The sequence below is a fragment of the Hesperophylax consimilis genome, chromosome 26 (genome assembly GCF_061612785.1).
Source record: "Hesperophylax consimilis isolate HC1 chromosome 26, BYU_Hcon_1.0, whole genome shotgun sequence".
Taxonomy (NCBI): Eukaryota; Metazoa; Arthropoda; class Insecta; order Trichoptera; family Limnephilidae; genus Hesperophylax; species Hesperophylax consimilis.
This window is the reverse complement of record NC_142861.1, coordinates 2,824,526-2,835,994: the sequence shown is the minus strand read 5'-3', so window position 1 is coordinate 2,835,994 and position 11,469 is coordinate 2,824,526. Positions and strand designations below refer to the sequence as shown.

Genomic DNA, 11,469 nt, shown 5'->3' with positions numbered 1-11,469 from the left:
GTAAAGGGGTCTCTACACGGACGAGGGGACTTGACAAATCACTTTCTCTCTATTGAATAAAAAGATTACGTGGGTACTTTTTCAGACCTATTCTTTACTGTATAATAAATAATAACAATATACCTTAGTTGTGACTTTCCATTTCAAGAATTTACGACGTGCTTTGAGATTTTTAGGAGTCAAATATAAATCCTGTACGATTTGTCTTCTTTACCGACGATGTAATACAAAATCATGTGTTTTCGTTTTGAAAATTTGATGGCCTAGAAATATAGATGCTTTTATTAAATATCTACTGCGACTAGAACACGTGTTGATAGCCTAAATGCTTTAAGGTGCAAAATCTCATACCTACAAACTCCTTTAATTGTATAGTGTGGCAAATAAAGTTCTTTAAATTACGATCATTTTAATATTTGTGCCAACTTGTCATCGTTCCCGAGCACGACTGCAGATCGCTAACGTGCAAACAACAGTTCACGTCGAATAAATTACGAACACTTCGTCGTGTAGCGTTTTTTGTTCGTTAGCGATCTGCAATCGGGCTTGGAAACGATGACAACTTACCGATAGTATCGATAAAACCTTTTTCGATCGACCGTGCTAGACATACAGAACTTCACAAAATAAAATATACGGGAATTTCAACTGCGTAGAGTGTAGAGTGATCTGTCCAGTTTTGTGTTTCATCCCTCCTAAAAATTGTTTTTTTCGTGATCTAAGTTAACTTCACCCTCTTCTTGAAAATACCCTCTGCACAGCAGCCTCAAATATGGAAAAGGCTCATGGTAGTACAACCTCCTGTGTAGAGATAAATAACTATTCATAAATACCAACTTAACAAAAAATGTTACATCATGGTGGCATCTCTCCAGGGCACCATTCCTGCTATTACTAATTTCATTTTGTGAAAAAATCTGTTACTTACGATAAAATTATTTGTATTTTTATTCACGACCACTGGGTTCAAATGAAATTAATTTTATTAAGAGGTAGGCATCAAATATATGAAAGGGGTAGGGAACAATACATAAATCAAATACAGAATAATTTACGACTGGACAAGCGGTAACTGGCCGCGTGGGATTTCAAATTCAAATCCTAGATTTAAAATGGGAAACTATTCGTGGCGGGAACTACAACTAACGAACAAGGAACAATGCAGGATATTTCCAGCGATGTTTGGCCGCGGCGCGTCAACAATCAACAAGCCGTAACAATGAAAGTCTTCCGGCACAGGAGAGTGGAATAATCTCCACGAATAATAATAATAAGAAAGGCATTTCTTTCTCATGGCGTGTCCAAGGATGCGTGTTTTTAAAATTAGAAAGCGGCGCATGCCTGCTTAGTCTTACAGCAGGGTTGTTAACCCTGTGAGCTAGCTCCAATCCCCAACGCACAAAAAATCAAATAAAAAAACAACCCACTCATAAAAAAAACCTAATATATACACTTCACCATAATTTTATCTATGGTGTTTGTTGTATTTTTCGCCTCGGTGCCGCCATATTGCATTTGATAATCTGTGACAGTCAGCCATAGATTTGCTGTGACAGCGAAGAGCGCGGGAAACGGGGTCAGGTGGCGCACATTCTCAGTGTTGCCACTGTATGAGATAGTTTCCCCCCTTTGCTAGCGCGGAGATTATTTGGAGTGGTCGCTAACCTTTTTTGATAATATTATTTATAAAATGTACCAATTTAAATATCTTTTTAGGATAGATAAATTAAAAAGGTATGTATCCGTCATTTTTTTTGTTAAACAGTGGCGAACCACTTCAACGTGTAATGTTCGAATCGTGCGAAATCGCCTATGCAAAAAAAACATCGCTAAAATGCATGTTTTATTTTATTTTGGAAAGTTCGGGTACAAATATTCAAATGTTTTCCGATCATAATCTAAATAACTTAATTTGTCACACTATACAATAAAAACATATCCGAAAAGGGGATCATAAGTAGGAGATTTTGCATGTCATATATTTTTTTTTAGACTTATAAAAGGACTTATCAAAAAAAATCTCCATAATAGCAAAGGCTAAGGATATATTCTACTTGCAGATTTTAATTAAAGCTTTTATGGGTATTTTAAAGAGATTAATAAATTTAAATAACACATGATTTTTCATTACCTCGCAAAAAAAAACGTTTAAAATTTTCAAAATATAATAGGTTTATTATTCTATTTTTATCAACAAAACATATTTAGAATGAAACAAAAACTAATTACGAAGTTCTTGATTTTTAGGACCCCAACACATCAGTTGCCAGATCGGCTGCAGAATCTGCTATATCTAGTAGAAGCTCGGGGATAGACCGCCGATTTGTTGACGCTGATCCCAATAAATCTGGAAAAACGTCAGCCATATTAATAATCAGTAGATAGAATAATTATTTTAATGAATAAGCTTCTACTTTCATCAAAACATTAAATTATCTTTTAAATCTTTGATCAAAACTCATCTCATTTATAAAATCTGACCAGTGGTGACATCTATTGACATAAATTGAAATTACTGAAGAGAGATTGATGGAAAATTTGATTGTTCTCAAATAATTAATATCTTTGTTCAATCATAAACGTACCTATTCACCAGAAATGTTTAAATAGGCAGTAAAACATGGATACTTACCACCGAGGAAGCTTTTAGATTGTTGGTGATGTTTGAAAGGAATGCTCTTTGGACACATAACCTCAACCCCGCCGGTGCAGCAAAACTCTTTGCCTGACTTGAATCCAGTGGGCTTCCAAGAGCTGTCGCAGTTCTTGATGAAGACAGTGGCCTTCTCGCGGAAGCAGTCTCGGTTAATGGAAGAACAGATCAAAGGGGCGGCTGACGGCATGTGATGGATTACCTGTTCAATTCAAAGATAGAATAATGAATTACCTAAACCTTAAAACTCTTAGAGAGTGTAAACAAGCGCACATAGGCTATGCAAATACTTGTGATGTGATAAAAAGACACTTTTACAGCTTGCGGTTGTACCTTGTCTGCCAGACACCATTTTCATAAATGGCTTTAAATTCTTCTTACGATATTGCTTTAAAAAATTCAGATCGGTTGAATGTTTGATGTGAATATGACTTATTGTCAATAATAATAATAATAATTGGATGACTTGTATAGCACCGTTTTTGTTCAAAATCACCTCAAGGGCGCTGTACAAACTTATAATACATTTCTACAGTGATCTATGTTACCTTTTAAACACAGCATAAACATATTCCACTTGAGGAAAGGAAGGAGTGAACCTGCGTTTTGAAGTGGCGTTGCACATTGTGATGTATGGTAATAAGGTTGAGTATTTAAGCAATAGATGGCGCTAGTCATAAAGCTTACTCCAGAGTCCGTCAGATGTCGCTAGAGTGTAACAAGTACTTGTGAGATGATATTGGCAGGGAACAAGCTTCTCGAACCAGAGAATTACCAACCCTCGGGTAATGAACAGTGTAGCTAAATCCAGACCTATTTATTGTAACGTAAATAAACACAATTATAAGTAGAACCTTTTACTTTTTACAAAGAGTTCCTAGTACCAAAATCTGCAAAGTAAGGCAGATATAACATATAACACACATGAATTTTTCTAGGAGGGAGGAAACACAGAGACTTGTTAGTTTTCTTACCAGATCTAGGCACCTCTCCATACACAACTTATTAGCCTGTGGGCCGCACGGGTAAATGGGATAGTCCATCGCTTTAGCGAATGCTGGATTCCCTCCGGGGGGGATTCTGTTGTCACTGGCCAACTGGCCATCGAGGAACACTCCACAAGTACACGGAGTGCTCTGAAATTATTAAAAAAATCGATAAATAAGTGATTAAAAATACATTATTATCACTAACCTGCAATGATATGGAGTCTTTGTTCCCTAACGCATGAGGTTCGTCAAATGAATGCATCAGTAAAACTAAAGATATTATACACGGTGTCAGGAAACTCGTACTATAAGCAGGAATCTGGTGAATCTACATCTCACAGAGAAACTTAAATATTTTTTTTCGCTTTATATTTTTCAAGTTTTTCAGCTACTTAATGGTAAAAAAAAGCTTTTGGAGCTGGGATTACACTTCAACACATTGAAAAAAAACATTAAACAGCTGATATTAACCCCCTAGAGACAGATTTTTTTCAAATTGTAATTAAAAATTCCATTTTCAGACACAATTTACCTGAAAATCAAAAAAATTTATACCGCAAAATCGACTACAAGTGCGATGTAGATTTAGCAGTTCTCCGCTTGTACTACGAACTTCCGGACACCGTGTATAGAGACCTATTTCCAAAGCAAAAGAAGAAGAATGATGTGAGTAGTTTCTTTTATAAAATTAATCCTTCTTAATCAACAAAGTATGGACAAGACATAGATACAAACACATTAAAAGATCATCAATTTTAGATAAATAAGTCTAAATATATGGAAGAAAAGATAATATAACTACTATGAATAATTACTAATATGTATATTAGAAACATTAGATCTCAGGGTCAAAAAAAAATACAACAAGCAACTACAAATACAGCATTTGGGCCAAAAAAGCTTCCTATACTATGGTACTAAACTCTACAACAAAATCTCACTCTCATTCAAAACTCACAACAATATTACATATAACATTTAAATCTTAAATAAAAAGCTGGATGCTAAACATAGGGAGATAAGAAATAGAAAATATACTGACACCAAATACAGACTGAAACCGAAACCACCCAACTCATCAAAAAACCACCATGTATTATAATTATTTCAGAAAAAACACTACTCAATATATTTATAATAACTTCATATTATCCATACTAGTGAATTTTAATAATATGTAAATTAAATTCTCAGCACGGGAGATCTCAGTGTGGCTATCAATATATATTTTTTTTACGAAAAAGGTAGATAATAAAATACTTTTTATTATTATCTATTCATATAAAAATGATTTTTTGTTGGTTTGTACTCTATAGACTACAAAACTACTGAACTGATGTTGTTGAAAATTTCAAAGTTTGTTCTCATTAGTACAAGGAGTATTTAGGACGTCCAAGGAAGACTTTAATAGGAAGATACAAGCCAAAAATGTGTGTATTCTTGGTATACCTTAATAATATTGGTAGGTAATAGGCATTAAAATCATTTGACAAACGGAGTCTAGAAATATTCGATTTCAAGCACAAAACTGGTTTTTATTTATTTTGTAAAAAATTTTATAAGAAAGCAAAAAAGTTAATCAAGTGAAACTGTAACAGATAATCTTACTTTTCCTTTACGTGTTCATACATTTCTATAGAGAATTTTTTTTTTTAGTAGTTTACATTTATATTTTTTATTGAGTAATTTATTTTTTTATTTGTATTCTACTCAAGCGAAACTATAGGAAAATCTTCAATTTATCTAAAGAATATTTTTTGGTATTCATAATGTACACCAATTCGTTATAAAGATTAATCAAAATAGTGATTTAGCATTAAGCTTCGTCTTAAACATTATCTCTGCATGGGAATAAGATAAGGAGTTGAATCAAAGTCCATATAATGTAAATTTTTTAAAGTATACAGTTGTGAATGGTAAAAAAAGTCAAGGACGCCCGAGGAAGACTTAACTCTTATTTCTGCACTGGAATGAGATATGGCGTTGAATTATAGTCAATGTAATGTAGTTTTTTAAAAGTAAAAGTGTGGATTTCATGATATTATTGTAAAGTGAATTGTGGTATAATTGTATTATATATGTGTATGGTAGAATGTACGACTTGGAGGTGAATGGTTGAAAAAGTAGAGAACGCCTGAGGAAGTCATGGCACGATCAAGTGAAACAAATACTTATTACAATACAATAATAGTATTTCCACTTTTAAAAGGCACCCATTTGTCAGGTACTCTATAATAGAATTTATAACCTCAAAACTTTACCAAAAACCATTCATAAGTTCTCGAGCAACACCAGGTACACGTCAGCTAGTTACAGATAAAAATATAATAAAAAAGGCATACCCTTTGCTGTTTAAAATTCACCAAAGCATTCTTTAATAGCCCACCGCCTTTTAATCTTGGTATCAAGTTCAACAATTTGTCATCATAGTCGGAGAAAACAGATTTAAACAATAAAAGTACCATTACAACTGACAAATAAAACTTTACAAATGAAAAAGCACACATTTTGAAGACAACTTCTTGGACAGGTCGCTGAATTAGAAATAAAATATGCTGGTTCTAAATGGTTTCATTACGTGTTTTATACATGGAATAATATGTGCTTAAATTAATTATTTATGAGATCTTTCCTATCAAACAATTTCCTTATGCCTAACGTGACTTCAAACATAAACAATCAATTTATTGTTTACATAAACAAATTTCTGAAAAAGTAGCGTCTATTAGATAGAAATTTAGTAAAATATAATTGCTTACTGTGCTACAATATTTTAAATTTGAGTGATATATTTTTTCAGGGTCGGCCCTATGGAGATATAAATATAAATTGGAGTGGCTCCAGGCGCCAAAGTTTCAAGGTGTTGACAATACCTAACATCTAACACACCACCCTTGAGATTATCTTTCATAAAATGGCGATACACAAACATACAAATCATCCAAAAATTTATTTAATTTTATTTGGTTTTACGCCCAGCAGGGCTTTTAGATGGATTTTTGACGAATCCAAATTTGGAAACATATACTCCTATGTTGTAGATATATTTAGCTCAACAATATTCCAACATAAGTTTGCTTTAATACATTTTATAACTTCAAATAGAACTGTTTCATTTGGTGAAATGTAAACCATTATAGACCAAGTAGAGTTAAGACTCTGGATGTACTAAAATGTAGTTGATCGATTTATTTATTTTTATTTTTTTATGTGACACCTCACAAGAGCGTCCCTGCCTGTGCAGTGTACAGACAGGGGAACTATGTCACCACCCGGTTGGGCGGCGTTGTGAGGCGGAATGAGGTAGGGGCTGTAGGAAGGGATTTGTTAATGCAGGCCTTGAAGAGGCTCAGATTATAGGAGGGAGGAAAAACAGATGCCGGTAGCTCGTTCCACATACGAGCCGACTTACACAAAAACCAGTCGTAAAAACGGCCCGTTCTCATGAAGCCAAAGTCAACCGTGAACGGGTGTTCAGTTCGTGTCTGTCGAGTTTCGCGCACGTGCACCAGTGCATCAGGAATCAATGCTGCTAGCTCCTTGGAGCAGGCTCCATTGAAATACATGTAGAACAGACACAGCATGCCTACATTGCGTCTATGCATTAGAGAAGGCAATCAGTCTGTTAACAACGGATTGTCAATCAGACGGATCGCTCTCCTTTGCACAGATTCAAGCAGGTTTATTGTATCTAATGATCAAATGATATTTATTTTATGTACTTAAGTATTAAATTTCTGCGTTATTTTAACTGTATTATGTCTATAAAATCCCTACGGGCGTTCAATAAATAAATTATAAGAAAAGAATTTACATAAGCGCCCCTGAGGTGATCTCTCACAAAAGCGGCGTTATATAAATTAGCCAAGAATAAATAAATAAAATAGAGAACTATAGAAAATTATACACAAAGTTTTTCAAGGATGACATAACATTAAAGTGATAAACTGAATACGAAAAAATATTAGTAAAACATGTAACAGTAACATAAAATAACATAGAAACTAAAAAAAATACTACACATAATACAAATCACTAAAACTACATTACCAACGCTACTACATATAAATAGAAGGATTCAACAAAGCGCTGGTATAGATTACGCTTAAGTCAGTAAATATATTGATAGTACATACCACCAAAGATGTTGCCCAGATCATGCATCGTATTGGTTAGTGAGTGTGTCTGATAGTTGGTCGTGTATGTATTGCAGAAGAATGTTACATTTTTTCTTGTGTTCCTAATCCGTACATGGAATTTAATGGTGACGACGTGGCAGGGCAGTCAATTGAGTACCTATATAAAATCTTAATGGTTAGTGAGTGTGTCTGATAGTTGGTTGTGTATGTATTGCAGAAGAATGTTACATTTTGTCTTGTGTTCCTAGTCGGTACACTGGAATTTAATAGTGGCGACGGGGGCAGGGGTGTCAATTAAGTGTGTAATACAACCAGGTCTGATATAACTCTCCTGTCAGACAGCATTATTAAATGAAATTGTCTCATCAAACTGACATAATGTATTCAATTGGAATTTTAAGCATAAAATTTATGTATCTAATAAAATTGTGCTGAACTCGTTGTATAATATTGTTGAGTTGGATTTTTTGATTATCACAACAATTTATCGAAATTGATAGTGTTAAGTGAAAAAAAGTCTAGTCATTTCGTTTTAGGTATTGTCGTAATTGCCTCTTGGAGAGTTGTCTAAAATTTTGAAGTGGTGATTTCTTGGCCTTGAATTCCTTCAGCAACAATTTATTAAATAATAGATTGTGATTGATATATTCATGTAAGTATTAGGTATATTTTAGTTTATGTGGCACCGCGAAAAAATACCAAAGTGGGACTCTAGCACCGCCAGTTAGGGTGTTCCACTGTTTAGAGTTTCAAAGGAGTGAGAAAGGAAGGAGATGAGATAGAGGAAGGTAGGAAGAATGTGGATATCTAGATCTGGTTTATTAAACTTTCATTGAATCGTTATCTTTTGACGGCCTCCATGGTCGAGTAGTGAGGCTCTCGACTAGCAAACTGGATTCAAATCCCGTAGTGCGCAAGTAAATTTTATTTGATTAATTTGTGTTATTTCACAAATTTCTCATTTAAAATAATGTATAGGAGGCGTATCCAGAAAGTAAGTGTACTGAATTTTTGTAGGTTACAAAATTTTTTTATTGAAACAAAAAAATTACATGGTTACCGTAGTACATATGTAAGCTATTTTTCGACATAGTCGCCATTCCTCTCAATGCAGGTGGTGAAGCGGGGTATGCAGCATGTTCCTGAGTGTAAGATACTCTCAGTATCGTCCTGATGTAAGACCACCAATCAGAATTGAAGCGTTGCTTGAAATGGCTTTGGCCGTGTTTGGTGACCAGATCTGAATAGCCAGGCATTTCCCCTCCCCACTACCTTCAGCCTCACAACATACCCCAATGGGCCATAGTCTCACTGGCTCCCAACGGTTGGGAGTCTTCTGCAATTTCACATATAAAAAAAAATTCTTACCTGGGTGATACTGAGGGTATCTGCAATTCTGCAACCAAGGGTAGATACAGGGTTTTCCAATAAGAGGTGTTATTTTAAATATTAATTAAGGAATTAATGATTTTTTATGGCCAGAATTCGATGGTATTGATCTGGACAACGTTTACTTTCAACAAGACGGCGCTACGTGCCACACAAGCAACGAAACCATTGATGTTTTACGGGAAAAGTTTCCGGAAAGGGTTATCTCTCGAAGAGGTGATCACAATTGGCCACCGAGATCTTGTGATTTAACACCTTGCGACTTCTTCCTTTGGGGCCACGTGAAAGAGAAGGTCTACGCCAACAGCCCAGCGTCGATTCAAGACCTCAAAGATGGAATTCGTGAGGCTATCGAGGACAGGAGTTATGGAAAATTTCATGAAAAGGATATGGTATTTTTCACTATTAACGGCATACCTTCCTCTTTATAATGAAATAAACATTCGATCATATATATTAAAAAATGGCATTTTTCTTTGAATATCAAAATAACACCTCTTATTGGAAAACCCTGTACATTACATGATCAAGTGAATTAAACACTTATGTTGGGTCAAAAGTAAGACAGAGTTGTTTGGTGTTTTATCCTCTCTGCCTACTTATACAACGTAATTGAGAACACAACATTTTCATATAATGAAGTTTATTTTGTTTATCACACACAAATTGTATATACAGGACAAGACAAAATATATTACTAATACAAATTGACGAATCAATCATATTGTATTATACATGAGTGGCTTTGTAATAATAGTTTCTCTATAAAGATCTATCAAATCTCATAAAATACAAAATATCACATCAAAACTAAACCAACGAACAAAACTCAATCAAAGAAACATAATAAGAAACTTAATTAACCAACTATTATTGTTGAAAATAAGTGACCAGTACAGTAAGTTTAAAAAAACATATAAGTGATCAGTACAATAAGTTGAATAGGTTGAAAAAACATAATAATTGATCAGTACAATAAGTTGAAAAAAATATAATAAGTGATCAGTATAATAAGTTGAAAAAATATTATAAGTGATCAGTACAATAAGTTGAAAAAAAACATAATAAGTGATCAGTACAATAAGTTGAAAAAACATAACAAGTATTCAGTACAAGTTGAACGTCATATCACGCCGATTCTAGTCCATTTCAGCTATTGAAAAAATTGTGTTCAGTAGAATTTGAGTTGATTACAATTTGACAGGATCTGAAAAGGAACTAGAAACTGCGATTAACAGGGACCAATCAAATGCAAAAAAAAAAACCAAAATGGCACTGATTGGCCATTTGATGACAATTTTACATATGAATTTCTGTGAAACACCCCAATCTAGTATTACCACAGTCAAACTTCATAAAAATTCCTTATCAGAAGATAAAAAGGAATAAAGTAAAATACAGTACTCTCCCCAGTAATATGCCGCTCGGTTATCCGACAACTACTATAATCGGCCGTTATTTTTACTAGTTGAAAGCACAAAATCAAGCTCTATAATTGGCTGGTATTCGTATGCCAAATTCAGTAGTCTATCGCGTGCCTGCCTAGAACGCCAAGCTTTGTAGACCGATAGGTTGGGTTATATTACTTGTACAAACTCAGTTACTATACCGCTGTCTAGCTTGCTAGAGCTGAGAATTTTACTAGGTTCATTGTTAATTGTTGTTTTAGAACAACTTGGTTAGTCATTGTGTTTTTGCTCGTTTCCTTCTGCACGTTTTTTGTTCGAATAAGTTTACAAAATGGAGTCTTCTCGCAAGCGTGAACATGACAAATTAAATTTAACCCTCGGGTAATTTGTTCGGTTTTTAGAATAGCTCATATGGTCTCATAGAAATTGTTGCATCTCCCTTACTCTCATGGTGAGAAATATGATGTTGAAAAAAATCAAGCTTTTTATTCAAATCTAAAAGTTAACCACAAAAGAAATTAAATGAACACCTCTATGAAACCTACGGCTCGACCGCAATTTGAGAAAAAAATATGAAACTTTGTGAATTTTTATTAATTATTTTTATATGAAATGACAAAAAAGTAAGGTGGCAGTAATTTTTAAAATACATTTCTCTAATAAAATGTTTATTTTTTTTGTTATCTGTAATTTTAGTTCAGTGTTTAGACGAAAAAACATAAGGTGAGCCATTTTATATGTTTGAATTCAAAATTTAATAATTAAAATTATGTTTATTTCTAATAATACTATTTGAAAGTACATTTCATCACCTTTTAAAAACAGTAGTTTAGTTTTCAGAGACGTTCAGAATTATTCCATTTATTTGGATTTTATTGCAAAGCGGATAT

General features: G+C 33.8%; 1 protein-coding gene across 1 annotated transcript; it reads right to left on the bottom strand.

Moving 5' to 3' along the window:
• Positions 1-2,232: 2,232 nt before the first annotated feature.
• Positions 2,233-5,995, bottom strand: Fcp3C (Follicle cell protein 3C). The gene is made up of 4 exons (XM_089647349.1): positions 5,985-5,995; positions 3,628-3,789; positions 2,633-2,855; positions 2,233-2,347 (listed from the first exon to the last, which is right to left on the bottom strand). The coding sequence occupies exons 2-4, from the start codon at positions 3,694-3,696 to the stop codon at positions 2,244-2,246; spliced, it is 396 nt and encodes a 131-aa protein (XP_089503475.1). The 5' UTR covers positions 3,697-3,789; positions 5,985-5,995; the 3' UTR covers positions 2,233-2,243.
• Between the last annotated feature and the right edge of the window lie 5,474 nt (positions 5,996-11,469).